Source organism: Lonchura striata, chromosome 1 (genome assembly GCF_050655825.1).
Source record: "Lonchura striata isolate lonStrDom1 chromosome 1, ASM5065582v1, whole genome shotgun sequence".
Classification (NCBI taxonomy): domain Eukaryota; kingdom Metazoa; phylum Chordata; class Aves; order Passeriformes; family Estrildidae; genus Lonchura; species Lonchura striata.
In genome coordinates, this window is record NC_140703.1 from 1,750,842 (window position 1) to 1,770,324 (window position 19,483).

A 19,483-nucleotide genomic window follows, 5' to 3' on the forward strand; every position below is an offset into this window, starting at 1 on the left:
CTGAAATAATAGATCAATGTCAGCAAGTCATTTACACTTTACTTCTTTATTCAAGTTTATCCTGTTCAGGAGGTTAAGCTGGTGAAGTAGATATTGAGAGGAAGGAGGAATTCAGCTACTTTATTGACTCTTTCTATCTCATGTTAGTGATTGGTCTGAATGGAGAGAGTTTAATATATTTTAGATGGAAAAAAAATTCTGTCAATAATACCAAAATACTCTTGATACTGTCAGAGTGCCATGAAATACTTATTTTTCACAAAGATTGATCCATGTTTGTCTGCTGCCTTCCTAATAATCAACAGTGGTCATTCCTGTCTGCCAAACTGGTATGCACTACATCAAACTGCCTTTATGTAGAAGTCTTCTGAACCATGTTTGGGTTTGAGTCTCTTCTCTTTCCCTTTTGTCCCAAAGCTCAAAAGATGAAAAGAAAATAGCGTGAGACTTTCTAACAGGTCTCATGAGATAGGCTCAAGTTAGCAAACCCTTAAAATCAGGAAGCTGTAGTAGAGCCTCAGGCATCCTCACACCAAAGAAGACAAAGCAAATGCCCACTTTAAATATGTTCTTTTAAATGCTCTGAGCAGCCAGAGGAGCTGCTGGAAGGCAGCAGCTGATTAACCAGCACTCAGGCTGGGTGCATCCCAGCAGTCCTACAGCCTCTCAGTTGCTTAGTCAGATGGCAGGCTATTTTTAAAGACTTGCTGGTTTGTTGCCAAATGGGATAAAGGGACTCATCTGACTGACAGGAAAGCTTAAATTTTTCCAAGCCTGTCAGGAAAGAAGTCTTGTAGTAAGGGGAAAGCTTGCACTCTGCCATTTGCCAAAGACAGGACCGACAGGAGGTAAGACTATTAAATAAATGGATCAGCTTTCTTTACTCAGAAGCTGTGCAGGAATGGTAGACCATCTGCTCTCCCGATTGTCCTTAAAGGATAAATTCAAACTGAAGAGAAGTTTGGCCAGGTTTTCTCCTTCATTCTTTCTAATGAGCCCTGGTGCTGTTAGCTCAGCATGCAATTTTAATTTAAGACAACTGTTACTCCTTATGTCAGTTACCAGCTTGCAAAGACCCTGACACTGTGGTTAGTGAGACATGAGGAGAACCATGTAAATGCAGAGAATTTTCTACGTGTAATTCGGAGGAGAGGTAATAATATATGTTTAATAGGCTATACAATCTGTCATGAATCTTTATTTGTCCTTCACTATAAGGGTCTGAGGTGCTTCACTGCTCTGCTTTTCTGTTTATTTTTGGCCACATTTAATGGCCTTTGTTGGGTTTAAGTTTTGCTCTTTTACCAAAATTCATTTGTACAACTTATGCATTAACTTTCCTCAAGTGCTTAATGGACCTTTTCAGCATCCAAATGAGGCACTAATATAATAATTGTCTATTAGAGGAGAACAATTAATAGGTTGAGGAAAAGGCATACAGATAAGTATCATTTGGCCTACCATCAACCTGAGAAAGCAGAGTACTTCTCTTGGTTCTCATGAAGAGGAAGAAGCCATTTGTTTTGATGAAACACAGGAAACTTGTCAGGACTAGCTGAAAGCAAGGCTCAAGTTAAGCAGTCTTTCCACAGTCTTTCCACACTCTGTGCCACAAATACATGGAAGAATCTGAAGGACAAAGGCTGTGGATTGAAATCTTAAACTGACAAGTGCCAAGAAAATCCTAAACTGGGCTGTCTTTCCAGCCAGCCATGCAGACATGGCAGGCAGCTGGGCCATGCCCTTTCTTGTCCTTAAAGTTCCTGAGTAATTCTTCATGCACTGCACTTCATTTGTAGAAGAGCACCCCTTGAAACTTTGCACATTCATTCAGCCAGGAATTCCACTGTGGCTCTGCAGTTGTACAGTTAATAAATAAATAAATAAAGCATGCTAGAGCTGGAAGGGAGAAGCCATGGCAGAGACCAAGGTGCACACCGTGTTTAAGCTATAGCCTGGAGCTATAGGTAATGCAGACTGTTCTCTGTTTAGCTACAAATATTTGATGACTAAGTAGTCATTGATGCTTTTTTTAAACATTATTTTTCTCAGAGTAAGGATAAAAGCCCAAAGATACCTGGAAAAATTTAGCAGATGCATGAAAATGTTCCCTGGGGAGCCCTGCCAGACTGTATCCAGACCCAGGGGTCAGACCAGGGAGCTGCTGTGACTGGAGTATGACAACACATAATATGATTTGCAAGGTGATCTTTCTGGCAGATATCAATCCTTTTTAGTTATTAATAGATTTGTCTTACTTGGCATGTGTTAATCATCCTGATAAAACAGGCAAAGAAGAATAGAAAGTCTCTAGTTTGCATTGCCATGCCTTTGATCAGTAGTGTTTAAAGTGTACATGGGGTAATGAAATAAGAACACTTATTTTGTTTGGTTTTTTTTTTTTTTTTCATTAAGAGGCTACAGGTGCAGATTTGCCAAGGAAACTTAAGAGATTTCTCTGATGCGATTTGTGTTCCTGGTCCTTACATGGTGTGAAAGTAGCTGCATTCAGCCTTAGCCAAAACCACACTGCTTACTCTGGGATAAAAATAGAGCTGCAAAGAAGGCAAGCAAATTATCTGACTATCCCTGTTTCAAGTTATTCAGAGATGCTCCTGTATGCCACTACGAAAGATTGGATATATCAAACAGCTAATAACTTCTGCTTTATATAAGGTGATTTCCACATTCCCAAGTGATAAATTAGCAGGAAATTCAGAGGACATTTATGTACCTCTTTCTATTAATTTTAAAACTGGTAATAACTGCTTGCATGTTTCCTACAATGTTAATGATAATATTTCTTTTAGAAAAAAGCCTTCCTAACTCATAGGGAGAAACTGGAGCATGAGAGAGCAAATTTTTAAACAAAGCAGGTAACTCAAACTTGGATGGTACTCTTGAATAAAAAGCATAAAGTCCAAAAGAACTCACGGAGGCGTGGAAGCTGATTACTTCAGACTTCCTTGTTATGGGTGATATGAGAGCTGCTAAATGTGAATGAATCATTATAAAGCAGCACTGCTAAAGCAGCAGTTATTTAAGAAGCTAAAGCCTTTAGCAAAGGAGACTATTGTAACACCTATTGCTTTAGGGGGTTGTGATGGAGGAAAGAAATAGACAAGATTTTGGATTGAAAACCATAAATTGTCCTGTTCCCTAATAAAGGGACTAAAATAAGGTCATATTTGGATTTCTGACATTGGTTGGTGGTATTATTTGGCATTCAGCTGTCCTCACTCCTCAGGTAAATAGACAGGTTATACTAGGGAAGGAGAAGAGTGTCCTACCCCTCTTTGATCAGTCTGCTGAGAAAGCCAACAAGACTTCCAGTTATGGTGGTGGATTTTGTGTGTGTGAAATATAAACTCCTTGGTAGGTACATTCTTCTCTCTCCCAAGATTTTTCATAAAGGTGCACAGAGAGAAGAAAGAGAACATTTCTATTTCTGGTCCTTGTTTTTCCCATGTGGAATGTGTTTGGAGAATTGTTTACCTGGGGTAAGTGCTTGGTTGGATTCTGGTGAGGATTGTTTGAGATAATGGCCAGTCCAACCCACCTGTGTCTAAACTGTTGAGAGAGGGTCACAAGTTGGGAGTGAGATATGGCAGTTAGAAAAAGTAATTATGTAATTTTAGTATCTCCTTTAAATAGTATATTAATATATTACAGTACAGTTATAATAAAAAAATCATTCAGCCTTCTGAACTGGAGTCAGACACATCATTTCTTCCCACCAAGCTCACCTGCATTTACAATAAACTCCTATTTATTTTCCATAAAGTGGTAAGTCACCAGATGGTAGAGGATTTTATCCATGCTGTTCTAGCTGGATTTGTACCAGTAAATTGGAGGTGAAAGGTACCATATGCTACTGTTAATCCCCAATGTATTCATTATTCCTAAAATAATTTTCAACACCTTTTAGCGCTGACAACTCTCTTTTATTAACATCCATCCTTATTTATGTGGGTAATGTTCAGATGAGGTGTAACTTGGATTACAGGGGGTTTTATGTGAGTGCTCCTGAGATTCAGTGCCAGCTAGGAAGTCAGTTGTCCTCAGACAGTGATTTGGTGGCTTATGTGAAATGAGTTTTTCATATCATTGCAGCCTCCAGTGGATATGGACTGTCACCAGCAGCCTCAGCAGAGAGACAAACTGCAGAGAAGTGTGATAACTTGGGAAGTGAAACGTGTTCGGGTGGATAATAGCTAATTATTACTACCAAAAAGTGTTTTACTGTGAGCAATGGTGCTTCTGTCACTGCTGGCAAGGACCTGCTGGACAGGGATGAGATTGTTCCGAGGTCCTGGCAGCAGAGCTCATTGAAGGTACAGTCAAAGATGGGACCTTGGGGACTGTGGGAGGAGGTGGCAGCTTTGGAGGGAGGTGTAAAGCACAGGATTAGTGTTGGAGGAGTTTACCTAGATCAGAATTTTCCAGGACTGGGTCATGATCAATTCTGGGACAACACTTAGGGGTTTGTTCAGTGGCTGGATGCTCTTCAGCCTGGTAAGTGTCCAGGGTGATGGACACTCACTTAAAGCCAACTTTCTGCAGAAGCACCCTGACTACAACACGGTGCCTCTAGAAACACTTTGTGGCACATTTTTCAGTAATGTGTCAATATCTGAGTGAACAGGTTGCTTTTTAAAAGTCATAGGCATAAGATTTCCAGCATGATTTAAAGAAATCATTTCAAAGCAAGGAAAATGTCAAACCTCATGCTGACAGTGGGAATAGGACTGCATTTATTCAGTCTTCCTTTAAGAAGCAAAGGCTGTACCAGCACTTGATGTCTTCTGCAGAGGAGTCAGTCACAAAACCACTTTCCATAATAAGCTATTAGGTGAATGTCAGACCCTGAAACCAGAGGACACTTTTGTCTTTGTGGTTCTGTCTGTTCAGGAGACACTGGAAAATGTGTTTGGCAGCTGATACAAGACAGTTCTTGAACAGGTGCTGAGCAGTGAAGCTGCAGAACCTCTGCTCTACTCCTCATGCACATCCCTCACTAATATTTCAGAAGTAAAGTTTTCCATGTAACCTCCAAGGATAGATGCATACAGCCAGCTTAATCCTTCCTTCCTGCTTATCTGTGGCTGCAGAGGCCCCGACTGGGCAAAATGCTCAGAGTTCTGCCCTACCCTTGGCAAAGCAACATTAAGGATAATTACATAATTACACTGTGGATTGATGTCTTGAGGTCTAAAAATGAGGCCTTGAGAGATCAGCCTGGGCTGCTTGAGACCCTCTGTTAAAGGGGCAGCTGGGAGCATCCTGAGGGACCTCATTTTCTTCTCTGTTTCCAGCCTGGAGGGGAGCCACAGATGCTGATGGACCTGTCAGCATTTAGTAACCAGTACCTGCTTTGTCCCGTGCTCTGAAATTAAGCCAAGTTATTCAAACCTGCACTTTTTACTTCTATCAAGTGAAAAGGCACATGCTAACTGATAATAGACTGATAGATTTGTACACAGAGCTGGTTGGGTGGTGGTTGGCTTTTTTTGCTGTTGTTGTTTGTTTTGTTAGGATATTTAGAGTTCTTTTTCTTTGCCTTGGATTGGGAAAGTATCAAAGAAAGTCAATCATTCATTAAGTTCTTGGCTTTTTAAATAGGGATGAAACATCTTCAGAAAAGTTTAACTGAAAGCAAAGCACCCAGGTATGTGCTTTCCAGCAGGAATTTTCTGTCTATAACCTTGCAAGTGTTAATGAACTATATTCAGCACTTTCGTTAGCAAAGGAGTTTAACAGCTTAGCCAACTCTGTTAAAACAAAACAATTTTCTGATCCTACACACAAATAAATGCTCATGGCTAAGACACCTTCTCTGTGTCAAACCCATAGCCTCTACATGAATGTTATAGGAAAAAATATTTTGGAAATAATTTTTTATTGTAGTGAAAACATACCATCATGTTCATATGTATACACACACACACAAAGAGAACATCTCTGTATATTCCCTGGAGCACCTCCCACTCAGCCTGTGCACAGCAGAACACCTTGGGAAGCTGTGTGATCCTGCTGCCCCCAGCAGCAGCACCAGCTCGCCCAGGGCTGTGCCCACCTGAGCCCAGCAGTTCTCTGCTCTGCCCCAGGTTTTGGGGTGGCTCAGCTGCTGCTGCGGGGCCACGAGGGGTGGCTGTGCCCCCCAGGCTCTGCAGCAGCTGCTCTGAGAGCCGTGGGCCAGCCAGGAGAGCACAAACATCTCAGAACATCTGCTCGCATGCTCAGCAGCACCACAGGGCTTCCTGCTGTCTGGCATTATTTGGCTTCCAGTGGTTTAGATGAGCATTGCTTTGACAGACCTGTGGCTCTGATTCCCATCCCCTGCCACTCAAGGCAAGAAGGTTCTACACGAGTGATCCAGTGAGGTTCTGCAGGATGTAGAAAAATTGCATGGAAATATTCTGTTGTTTAGCTAAGCTGTCTAAAGACAATCCAGAAATTCTCACTCTCACTTAACTCTAGAGAGTATCGGGTGGCTGTTGGCACATGTGGGCCGAGAACTACAGATGTAGCAGAAATAAATCACTTGGCCTTTCTTGCTAGCTCAAGCTACTGTGATGGTAACTGATGCCCTAACCCTGCCAGCTGTGTTAGTGGCTTCAACAAGAGACCTCGGGTGACTAACAGAGCCCCAACACACGTAGTCAGAACTCTCCTCATAACTTGAAGATAAAATTCCATTTCTTTACTTGGAAGTCCCCCTCTCAATTGAGCTATTTCAAAATGCTTCTTCTGTTTAAGGAATTCTGTGCTGATTTCCAGTAAACTAAGAATAATTTCAGTGTTTCCCTTCCCTACAGGAAAGTGCTGACCTCTACCAAATGTGCATGGACTTAAGTACCCAATTTTGAAAGGGAGCTCGTGGCAGGCTATTGCCCAGTTCAGTAATTTCAAATATTAGTTGGCTGAACTCAACCCTCAGTAAACACTAAATATAATACAGATATAAAACATGGGCACAAATGCCAGCATAGTATTGCATTATTAAAACTAGTCATCCTTCCATTTCAACAACTAAATCCACTATGAAAACAAGCTGGGAAGGAAACACACAACAAATAAATAATGCAATTAGCTTACAAAATATGAAATAAAATGTCTACATACAAAAAAAAAAAAGTAAAAATCAACGTTAGTCACTTAAGCTTCACAGAACATTTGCACGATGGAAGCCCTTCTGTGGCCCAGCTTGTGTGTGTGCCAGCAGGAGCTGCAGAACCACCCACGCTGGCTTCAGAGATGCTGCAGGCTGGGGCAGAGCCCTGCCCTGCCCGGGCTCCCTGTGGGGCACTGATGGGCAGTGGTGATGCTGATTTCCTCAGGGGCTCAGGCTCGGTGCTGTCCTCTGCTTTGCTAATGCCAAATGCACAGAAGAATAGCTTTTCCCCTGAGGCTTTGTTTGTGTCTGCTTTAAAATCTTGCAAATGCTTTAAAATAATGCTAATACAACTCTAGCACAATGGTTCTCCCCTACAACTCATTCCTTTGCAAATCAAATATTTCCTTCTGCTAGTGTTTTATACCCATAAAATTGCCACTGGAACCTCCAGTGAGGGGATAAAATGCCAGGCAGGGATTTTCAATGTGCATTTTATTTTGGTTGTCCATGTATCTTGTCTTTTTTTTTTGTCTTTTGCATACAAAATCTTTCTATGTCCATTTTGAAGTTAAAGAAAATTGAACTTTCATAACCTCTGCCACTTCTGGTTGTCTCTTAAAGGTGTCAGTTTACATGGAAAAGCCAGAAGAAATTGAGATAATCAGACATCTGTACATTTTAGCCTTTCATTTAGAAAACATCTGTATCCATCCATGCAATGTTAAGACTATAAGTAACTTTGCAGTTACATCTGAGCCCGTTGCTGGGGCAGCAAGGTAGCATTTATCTCCCACATGTATTCTATCAATTTCTTTTTTTTCTTAAAGCAGCTTCCTAAAATGAAAAACAGAAAATCAGTGGTTAAGTTCATCTCTTCCAAACATTGGATTCAAGGCTTATACAAGGCAGCCCTTACTGTTTTCCAGCTGTGGAAAATCTAGATGCTGATCCTTTTCAAGATGAAAAAATGAACGACTGACATGGAAAAATGGGAACTGCTGTTCCTTTCAATTAAAAAAAAAATGTTGCTGACAATCTGGGAACACGAGCTTTTGCTGCTGTATACATTTTTAATAGTATGCCAAGGAACTGTACTACAGTATGGTTCAAAGTGTGGTTTGCTGCTTCCTACAGCAGGAATACAGCTCATGCAAGTGTGCATGCTAAAATTCAGTCTTGGAGGACCTTCCTTGTGCTCAGCTTCCAGCAAAGCACCCAGCTCAGACTGATTAATTTTGGAATTGTAAAGTTCTGTCCCAGCTGGTGCCCACCACAGCAGGCAGGACTGCACCAATGATCTGTCCCATGCTGGTCAATGCCAAGTCCTGAGGACTCCAGACAAACTAGCATTTTTGTTTGGGCTTTTTAAAATTTCTGGTTTTAAACAAAGCACTGGGCAATGGGAATTACACCAGAAGATTCAACAAGATTCTATCGGTGCTTTTAAGGACCTAAATTGATGTCAGAGCTCTGACACCCATTAACTCTGGAAATCCCCTTCACTGCCCTTTTTTTTTTTATTCTTGGATTATTAAATCTGTAAAAGGGTTGAACCTCCTTAAAAATAATGATGAAATCTTAGCCTCTAGTGTCCCAGCACTTCTAGAATCTTAAAAAATACTACAGTAATGTAAAGGCCAGAGGAAAAAATACCAAAGGAGTTATTTAGCCAGACAAGACATTTCACTCACATTTGATGCTGCCTAACAAATTCTGCAAACTGGCGGTCCTTAGCGTAGAGCTCTATAATTCGAATTCTGTCCTGAATTTCCTAGAATACAACAAACAGAATTATAAGCACATAATAGAAATCAGCATGCTACTGAAATAACTGATTTCTGGGTTTTGGGAAATAAAACTCCTGTGTGTTGCTATTTCAAAGAGTGGAGCTTGAAAATTGGGCACTCCAATGCTAAAATTCTTCTTTATTTTATTATAATTTTTCTAATTGAAAATAAAAAATAAGTGAAGCACTTCATTTGAATTCATAATACTTTTCTAAATCAAAACCAGGGTTTGGACAGAGTGTAGTATTTCAACAGGCTTTAACAAAACCATTTATCTCTGAGAGATACTTTGCCTACCAGTCAGCCTACCAGCTATGTACTGGATTTGCCTCTCCCAGTGGCTCAAGTTTCTGTGGTTAGTTCTGGGATGTAAATCCCTTCTCTTTTCTCTAGAGTAAACTTTGGATACTGTGTATACAGGAAGAAATAAGATGTGATCTAACTTGCAGCTTATGGAAAGAATTACACTTTAAAAACTATCAGAAAAAACCCAAAACAAAAGCACCCTGTGAAATAGGCCTGGATGTACCAATTTTTCAGTGTGCAACCACTCTTACACAAGAGAGTTGGCTTTAAAAGATGCCTCAAGTAATACATCAAACCTCCCCAACTCCCATGAAGTGACCTAAGGGGTCGGCTCCTTTATTATGTGAAATTCATTACAGGTCAGAAAAACCCCATAACCTTCTCTAAAAGCAAGCAGGGAAAGCAAACCTTTCTGTCATCTATGAAACAGCTGCAGCAGCTGCAACCTGTTTACCTGGAGCACAGACCCTGGGGAAAGGCCGGGCACACCTCTGAGGGTGGAGGTGTGGAGTGAGCTTACTGCCCCTGCCAGCTTTCCCATGCCACTGTGAAAGCAAGGTCATTTACCTCCTTAGTGAGCTCACTGTTCTCATAAATGTGCCTGATCTCTTCACTGCTGTGGTCTGTGGATGTCTCTGCACTGGTGGAGCTGTAGGACGTGAGCTGCGGGTACCTCCGGTAATAGTGGCTGTAGCCAGTCGTGTCACTCTCGTACATGGGGTTGTACTTAACTGCATTCTCAATGGACGAGAGGCTGTCACCCTGCCTGGGGAGCAACAAACACAGTCAGCTCTCTGCAGCCTGGAAGGGCAGCAGAGACACTAAGGAAGCCTGGCATTGGAGGTGCCTGCGCGTGCTGCTGCTTGCAAACTGTGTGCTATAAGACTTAGGACAGAATTATCCTTACTGCAGCCGACGTGTTTTACAATAGCAGATGGTGTCACCTACCCCTGGGAGTCCCCAGTATCGCTCTTTGTGTACTGGTCTCGAAGGGTCCTGGCCAAGAAGAAGATGACAGCAGATGCCACGAGAAGGAATCCTGCCACAGAAGCAATTGCAATACCCACAACCAGCGGCTCGGACACGTATTCCTCACAGTGCTCCCCTCTGTACCACCAGTTCTCTCCCACACGGCACCTGCCACGAAGAAACAGGGGAAATTACACACCAGCAAAAGCTTTGGTTAATGTATCTAGGTTCCTGTTATGATGTGGCCTCAGTTAAGTCACCCCAATAAATATCTTTGCATCGTCCAATCACTAATTTTCTTTATTGTTGTTATTATTATGTACATACTTTTCGGTAGATAATCATATAACAGTTTGAGTTGAAAGAGACGTTTGATGGTCATCTAGTCCCCTGCAATGAGCAGGGACATCTTCAACTAGATCAGGTTGCTCAGAGCCCCATCCAGTCCAGGGGCATCTACCATCTCTCTGGATAACTGGTTCCAGTTTTCACAACCTCCACTGTAAAATATTTCTTCCTTATATCTAGTCTGAATGTACCTTCTTTTGGTTTAAAACCATTACATCTTGTCCTGTCGCAGCAGGCCCTGACAAAGTTTGTCCTCACCTTTCTTTCAAGCCCCCTTTAAGTATTGTAAGGCCACAGAAAGGTCTCCCAGAGCCTCCTCTTCCCCAGGATGAACACCCCAGTCATGGAATTGAATGCAGGCAGGTAAAATAGCAAAAGGCTCATGTATTTGTGGTGCAAAACACCTGTGCTTTATGAAATGTGAGGTGTTTAAAGTGGGAGGTGTTTAGACTGAGGAAAAACTCCTGCCCTGATTGAGCCCTGCACGTGACATATCAACACTACAAAGATAAAACTGGAACAGGCTTGGTTTCAGACACTTACCTGCTTCTGATTAACACTATCGCACAAATGTTTAAATGTATAATGCATCTGTGTTAATGTCCAATTTTAAAGTTTAAAAACCACTTTTATTTCTTCTTTTAACTGTTAGCAGTCTAAGATTGAATTTAGAGAAGTTCTAGGTGAACTTTAAAAACAAAATCACATGAAGTAACATAAATAACTACTAGTAGTAATACTATTGTTTGTGGTCACTTTCTTAATTTTTATTGATAAACATATTTTATTTTTAAAAATAGACTTTTACAGTGTTTGAAAAGTAAAAAGTAAAGTGCCGTGTCAGGGGCATCACCAACTTGTCTGCATTTTGCACAGTCTTTTTGATTACCTGCAAAATACAGCAATATTATTCAGATGCATCTGTATATTTTTTTTAAGCAAATATCTGGGGCCTATTCCTTCATCCTTTTATGAACCTACATTATTTTTTTTTCCAAATTTACAATTATTTACTTTTATCCTTTTCCAGACCAAAAGCAGTATATTTAATGTATTTATGCAGCATCAATGTGATGTTCAGATACAAATTTCTGTTATGGAATTAACTCTCACAGGTGACATGACACTATCACTTTGCCACTTGAGAAAACCTCTGGAGGTAAATTCTGTCCCCAAAGGCCAATAAATTCTGTCCCCAAAGGCATCTGTATCTTTTTTTTAAGCAAATATCTGGGGCCTATTCCTTCATCCTTTTATGAACCTACATGATTTTTCCCAAATTTACAATTATTTACTTTTATCTTTTTTCCAGACCAAAAAAATAATGTATTTATGTACTATCAATGTGATGTTCAGATACAAATTTCTGTTATGGAATTAACTCTCACAGGTAACATGACACTATCGCTTTGCCACTTGAGAAAACCTCTGGAGATGAATTCTGTCCCCAAAGGCCAATACAAGTGATTTGAACAACTGAGTGCATTCCATTACAACCTCTATTCCTTGTTAGTTTTTTTTTCCTGATGTTTCAGCTCTATTAATTTGTTACTATCTCATTTATGATACACACATAGGAAAAGCAATGCTAACACTGCGACTCGCACTGAGCAGCACAACAGGAATGACAATCGCAATCTGCTCGCTTGCTGCACGACACTGCACGGAATTTTGGACGGATCTCTAGAACGCTACAGCGGAGGAGGCAATAGGAGGAAGCAGAGCTGTCAGCAGCAGGGTGACCCACCTGCAGATGGCCCCTTGCCCGGGGCTGATGTCACACTTGCCGTCGTTCAGGCAGAAGTTGGGCTGCAGGTCGCAGATGCTGCTGCAGGGCAGCCCGTCCACGCTGAGGTAGCCAGGGTTGCAGACACACTCTGCTTCCCCGCTCCAGCGGTTCACCAAGCACTCCGAGAACTCGTTGCAGGCCTGGAACTTGCAGGGATCCGCTTGCTCACCTGACAATACACAGAGCACAACTATTCATGAAAGGGGAGAGCCTTAACTGAGACAAGGTGTTGGCTGCCATCTCCAATGGCTCCCTGATAACCCACCAAAACCCAGTGTGCATCTTCCCCGAGTAACAAAAGGTGAATCAACACTAGCAAATATTGCCCTGTCTGCACATGCCAGTGGCATGGCTAAGACCACACAAAAAAAGAGTCAAAAAAGCATTTATTAAGTGAGTTTTTCATGAGGCAGCACCTCATATTTTCTCTGTCTGCTGGAACTTTCTTTTACAAATGAATAAACCACTTGTGGTCTCCAGTATTTCTTGCTATGGAAAATCTTGGCAGCATATGGGGAAGGGCAGTGGGATGTCAGGCACTCACCATCTGCTGTAAGGGGATTTGCCTTTTTGTCTACAAGGAGTACAAGCTTGAAGCATTCAAAATATCTCATATCAGGCTTAAGAGGCTGGCATACAGCTAAACAATCACTAGCAGAACATTTGCCATGCTAATTAGACCATTGTTATAAGAGACCTATCTGGGAAGAACAGCCACCATATGCCAACAGGTCAGGACTCTTATTTTTATCTAACCTTAAACGAGGAGAGATTTCTGGGTCGCTTATATGGTAAACTACTGTCTAACTTGGACAGGGGAAAAAACCAGAACAACAAACCAGAACAACCTTCTCCCTGTATCAGAGAAGTGAAGCAAGAGGGCTTGTCACGTTACCAGAGCAGATGCCCACCTGGCAGGTAAACTGGCTACTACCTGTGGGAATAACCATGTGGAGTAAGTTCAAACCACACATGAAAGTAAGCACAAGAGAGATGGGCACCACTGTTCTCCCTGAGCTGTCTGCTCCTCCACTCCCCAGGTCAAATACAGCGGCATTATACATTAATTTTTCTCCATAAATTTATATGGATCCCATACAGCTTTCTCTGTCTGGGTCCCACTTTGACATTCATTTCTTTAGTCCCAGAGCAGATTTTCATTTGTTTGTTTTTACCCTATGAAAAACTGTCTTTCTAAAGCCCAGCCTGTGAAAAGCAGTGGGCAGCCTCTGAGCTGTGGGATCCTAAGCACTTAAACCAGAAATTTTTCTTTATCTCCTGCTTTAAGCTGCATTTCCTTGCTGCCTTACCCGATTCCACATCCAGGGAGTATTTGTCGATGGCCAGGTTCATGGTGTGATATGCAGTGTTGCAGAAATCTTCCAGGATCATGTACACAGCGTTGGTGACATTCCGAGGCACAGGTTTGGCAAATTTCATTCGACTGTTCACCACAATGCTGCCATTTCTGAAGTTCAGGATTTCCAGATTCTGGAATCCCGTCAGATTTGACTGAAGGTACGGCACCAGCTGCAGCACAGGGGATATGTCAGAAAAGCTGAATCTGTGAGTCTCTCTCTGCTCAAGCCAGTTGCACTCTTACTGCAGCAGACAGTGTCTGAATGATTTTATCCAAATCCTACATCAAGGTCATTAATCTTTACCCAGCTGAGGGCTGTGCTGGCAGCCTGCCAGGAACCTGGGTACTTCAGGTAGTTCTTAAGAGTATAGCAATTTGCAAGGAGTTTCTAAAAAATCTACAATTCAGAAACGCAGTTCTCAGGACACACATTGTGTTCTCCCTTGATCTATGGAATACTTGCCATTTCACTGGGTTTTTCCTTCAAGCATGTCCCCCTTCCCTCTCTCTTCCTTCATCTCTCACAAGAGAATGCTTGTTTCACTCAGAAGAGGGGAATTTCCCAGTTAAAATTTGGCAGTTGTTGCTGTGTAACTCCTGTGAGGCTTTCCAAGTTCCCTCAGCTACCTCTTACTAGGACAGGCTGAATGTGTTGCAGAAAGGTTACCTGCTCACAGCCCTGGGTTTCCTTGCATCTTCCTCCCTATACACTAACTACAGAGCACTCTGGAAGCACGCAGGGGGAGTGTAGCAGTGACTTCAGCTGCACTGCTGTATTTACTGACACCTGCAGAGCAGCTGCTCCATGATGCTAAGCAGCTCTCCTTTAGAGAGACTATTATCTGAATAAAAGATGGACAGCATCCCACCACCCATTTCCAGACAGAACTTCCCCCACAGAGGGACACAAGTCTTATATGTGAACCCCAGTTTTGAGTTGCTTTCTGCAAAAGAGAGATGACTAAACATAATTTACCAATGTTTTTTGTCTATCTGGTAGTGGAAATTTAGCATAGAAGTGACTCTTACCAGTTCCAAGAATCGCTGCTCCAAGGCTTTGTATTCAGGGGAGTTCTTATTAAACAGGTCCTCTGAAAACATCATGTTGGTGACCCGAAGGCTGAAGAACACAACTAGGGCTCGGGACGGGACGGTGCTGCTGTAGTGAGTTTCATGGGTGGCCCAAGCCACGCTGGCCATCTCTGTGGACTGGACACGAGTTGTTAGCTCCACGTGACTTTCAGTCATTCTCCTTCCCTCCTCAGCCTGCTCAGGAGAAAACTGGACAGTGCTAACACGACCCAGGCCTACTGAAACATCCAGGACTCTCGTTGTTCCATCTCCCAGCTTTGTTGGGGTAGCTAGAGACGATGACAGCGTGGATCCCACAGGAGGAGGATGGGACTGAAGCTCAGTGGTGCTGGTTGTTACACTCGCTGTTTGGTAATCCCCAGCAGTGCTGAAGCTCATGGGAATATGTGTGCCATGGTCTGTTCCATCCTGTCCAGCAAAGCCCTCTAGGACGGCGGTGTGATCAGTTACAGAAGGAGCTGGACCTTGAGTAGCCACTGGCATTGCTGGTTGCACTGTCTGAGCTAAGGAGGTTTCCAGTGCCCTGTCAGTCGGCCAAACTCCAGCTGGCTCCCCCACTGCTGATCCACGAGTGTTTTGGTCTGCTAGTGATGAATCCAGGGCTTGCTGCTCTTCTGTAGAGGCATCAGGCTTTACCACAGCAGGGTCTGCAGTCAGAATAGTTTCCAAAGAGATTGTGTCCAAGTGTTCTATTGTAGCAGCTTCCATTACGTCTGGCTGCTTCGCTGTGAATAGCTCTTCTACCACTGGCCTGTCTTCAGGGATTATGTTCTGGCTTACACTGGACTCCTCAGCTTGCTCCATGCTGACAGTCCCTGTGGATGCATGGAGACTATCTTCCACAGACAGATCTGTTTGTGGTGGTGAGACAGGGGCCTCTCCAGCTGGCATGACAAAAGAGGAATCGTACATGCCCAGTGTTTCTGTCTGTGTAGATGGCTCCACAGACGATGGCTCTTCTGTCTGTAACAGAGGTACTTGCAGAGTTGTGGTTTCTGGAAAGACAAATATTTCAGACTCATCAAGGAAACCTTTTATATCGACTATCCCTTCATTCTCATCTTTGGAAAGATCATAATCTAATTTATTCCCAGAGTTAAGAATATAGTCTAAAATCATGCCTTCAGGAATATCCTCAGTTTTGGTTAATAAAGACTCATTGTCATCTTCAAGCCAGCTATCAGGACCAGGGTAGAAAACTGGTTCCAGGGTTGCTTCTTCCCAAGGCCAGATACTTGAATCCATTTCTTTTCCTGAACCATCAAAAGCTGAACCAGACCCATCATCATATATAACTCTATCTCCAAGAAATATATCAGTTTCGTCTTCCATAGGGGGCACTTCTAAGGGAAAAGGCATTTCTTCCACAGAGTCTGCACTGTCACTGCCCTTAGGACTACCTTGGATTACTTCTTCCTTCTCTTTAGAATCAGTCTGTATGACTGACGAAGAGGCCACTGTTGGTGCAGGGAGCAGAGGAACTGCAGAGTCCTCGGTAGATGGAGATTCTTCAGGCACAAGGTGAGAAGGACTTAAAGGCAAAAGTTCTTCAGATAGTCCAGTATCTTCAAACATTAAAAACAAAAACAAATTGACAATTAGATGTTGTTTATGATAAAAAGTGTCAAATTTCATTCATTTTATTATCTGTAGATATGTATTCCACATTTTCCATAATATATCCGGGCCTATGTATACCAAAGTCATAAGGACCTCTCTCCCACTTTCCATTCAGAAATTCTACAAGCCCAGTAAAGATATACTAAATTATTTCTATGCTATTTAACAAGTATGTATCATTTCCAGAAGAGAGAAGCAGGTATTATTAGCTATTACAAGCATTTTACTTTGGTAAATAGCTCTTGGATACATGAACACACAAAAGGTAAAAGCTGAGAAAGAGACTCAATTTTCAGACCTTTCTGAAGACTCATTTCAGTGAACTATGATCTGGTGAGTATCAGGAAATACTTGTATCCAAATTTAAGCTTCAGTCAATGGCATTAGCTTACCATCTAAAGAACTGGGGGCTGAAAGCCATTCCAGAGAGTCCACAGAATCATGCTCTGACAGCGGTACCGTGACTAAATGAGTAGTCTCTAAATCCTGCCCGTCAGGCAAAGAAGTGACATCAGCTTCTGAGGAAAGTGGAGCTTCAGGTGCCCAGCCAGCCCCATAGTCAGCGTTCTGTGGCCTTGGCTGGATTTCATTGCCAGCAGCCGAGCTGGAGTCTGCTCCAGCATAGTCCAAGGGCAAGGCATTGCTGACGGTCGACTCATCTGCAGAAGGGCGCTCAGCTGAAAAGGTGCTGTCCTGGAACACAGAGCCTCTGTCAGCATTTCCATGCTGCAGGGGAAGCAGGTTGCCTGCACTGGGCTGAGCACACTGAAGGGGTTAACAGCAGGAGCCCTGCCTCCGAGGGAGCAATGCTCAGGATGGTGGCAGGTACAGACCTGGCCCTGTGACATGCACATCCTCCCCACAGATGACATGTCCATGGAAAAGGGAAAGGAGCACTCCGATTGTCTGGAGAACCCCTTGGGCTATTAAGAGATTTACCATCTATATCCAACCCCACCTCCTTTCCTATGCTGAAAAAATGAATCTGTCCATCTCCAACTAAATCAAAAATAACATTTTTCTGCCTTCCTAAAGCATGATGAATTCTAACAGCTATTATTCATCAGCCACGCAACTAATACATTAATTCCAATATTTAAGCTACTATGATACGTGAAACGGTGAACTTCAATGGATGTATGTCCAATTATAATTTATTGATATCTTTTAGCATATCTTTAGTACCCAAGAGAATAACAAAGACCAGAACCTAATGAAGAGCATTTGGAACCTGCAATAATTTAGTCTCAAGCCAAGATACCTGTGCAGGAAAAAAAAAAAAATCTATCAGCAATAATGATGAACAACAAAGTGCATGCAGAATGAATTTGTGAATTATCTGAAATGAGAAAAAATAATTTGTTGTTACATCTCCAATTTCCACACTGTTTACTTGCTATTCCACGGCCCAATCATTAGCTGGTTTACAGTTAAAGTAGTTAGCATATTTAATCTTTGTATATTAATCTCCTACTTGGTGTCTTATGAAATAATGATATTAGAAAAAGGCAATAAAGACATTGAGTTATTTGGTCAAGGCTCTGAAAGGAAGCTGATAGCCTAAAACTCAGGAATTAGTGTTTTACATGGATACCTGCCCACATATAAATGGGTGGGATATGGACCAAAACCCCTGTAGGGTATGAAAATCTGCCAAGCAGTTTCAAGAAGCAGCAATTTGCTAAGGCTAAAAAACTGCCAACAGTAACAAGTAAAGTTACAGTGGACACAGGTTTCTGTAATACATATTACAGTTCAAAACCACTGTAATCATTTCTGTAGCTCACCATTCCTGTCAAATCTCTTTCTATTGCTTGACCAGCAGGAATAACAGGAAGAATCCAAATACTCTTCAATTTGAAATTTTTCTCCAGCTTGAGACATGGGTGAATTGAATTTTCAGCTTAATTCAAACTGCATATGAATGCTTTGTAAACAGGCCAGTTAAGGGTTGTTTTTTTTTTTTAAATTACTTGTTTGCATGTATTATCATATTCAAAAATGCCAATATTTATGCCAGCACAGTCTCATCAATTTTTTAAATTTATATAGTAAGAATCAGTTGAAAAGTATATATACCATGCAGACATGCTCCAGCAATTTTATTTTTGGCAAGAACTAGCCACTATAAATAAAGCTGTAAAAAGAGTTGCTGTACAAAATTAGAAATAAATTACACACATAAATTGAATAAAGAATGAATTAAGACTACCAGCAATTTTTCCTCAATACATTAATTTAATGTAAGCATTTAGTTGCCAGGGATTGCACCTCATATTCTTTTATTTGAATATGGATAAATGGTCCTATGGCAACTAACATTATTCAAAGATCCTTGTTACAGGGCAATATATTATACTAACAAGTTTAATATCATATTGGCTAGTTCTGGTTTTCACCAATGTAAAAGGCTCACCAATATGATAGATGGCTGTAAACACAGAAGGCTTCTCCCTGGTTTTTCATTTTCTGCTCCCAGAAAGGCATTGTTTTCCTTAAGCCAGAGCATTCTACCTCTTACAACTCAACAAAAACAACAAGAAATTGTGGATTTCAGAAACTAGACCTGATTTTTGTTTTACTTTTAAAGAGAACTGCAAAACTCAAAAGAATTATTTGTACCATCTAGAAGCAATTGGATGATGAAATGATGATAGTCTCATGTTATGTCATTATACTGGTGTGCTAATGCAAATCCAGTTTATTCTCAAATCACCCAGGGAAAACTACAGCAAAATTCTCTTCCACAGGTAGCACTTCTACTTGAAAGCATCTACTTGAACGATACAGGTTTGACATCTGTGGAAATAATTGATCAATTGCATATTGTCTAATCATGTTTAGCATTTTCTTATATTTGTCTGAAGTTATTTTGCAAATTACCTGTGTATTGCAGATTGTACACAGCCAGTTTGGGGATACACTTGATACCTTTTACATAATCAGAGTTTTTAACTGAAGGCATAGAAGTCTTTTTCCATAGTCATGATTAGAAAAATATAGTAACTTCCACAATTTTTTGTCATAATATTCCCAAAAACTGGTTTAAAATTTATTATTGCAAAATAATATCTTCCTGCCTGCACATCTGTCAG

The 19,483-nt window shown here is 41.6% G+C and overlaps 1 protein-coding gene and 1 long non-coding RNA gene across 3 annotated transcripts in view; one reads left to right on the top strand and one right to left on the bottom strand.

Moving 5' to 3' along the window:
* Positions 1–620: 620 nt before the first annotated feature.
* Positions 621–10,466, top strand: LOC144248373 (uncharacterized). Of its 2 annotated transcripts, none has more exons than XR_013341711.2 (4): positions 621–848; positions 2,416–2,676; positions 4,114–4,334; positions 10,142–10,466. It is a non-coding gene; the product is annotated as an uncharacterized LOC144248373 (long non-coding RNA). The 2 variants fall into 2 exon arrangements; XR_013341712.2 differs by having other exon boundaries at positions 10,145–10,466.
* The window catches only part of IMPG2 (interphotoreceptor matrix proteoglycan 2), a 28,760-nt gene continuing 13,593 nt past the window's right edge, over positions 4,317–19,483 (bottom strand). The window contains exons 6-13 of the mRNA XM_085572396.1: positions 16,781–17,081; positions 14,706–16,333; positions 13,627–13,846; positions 12,275–12,485; positions 10,159–10,347; positions 9,778–9,976; positions 8,809–8,888; positions 4,317–7,951 (exon numbers count right to left, since the gene is read on the bottom strand). Of these exons, the coding sequence (XP_085428522.1) occupies positions 7,939–7,951; positions 8,809–8,888; positions 9,778–9,976; positions 10,159–10,347; positions 12,275–12,485; positions 13,627–13,846; positions 14,706–16,333; positions 16,781–17,081 (2,841 nt within the window). The 3' untranslated portion in view covers positions 4,317–7,938. The remainder of the gene's footprint in view (positions 7,952–8,808; positions 8,889–9,777; positions 9,977–10,158; positions 10,348–12,274; positions 12,486–13,626; positions 13,847–14,705; positions 16,334–16,780; positions 17,082–19,483) is intronic.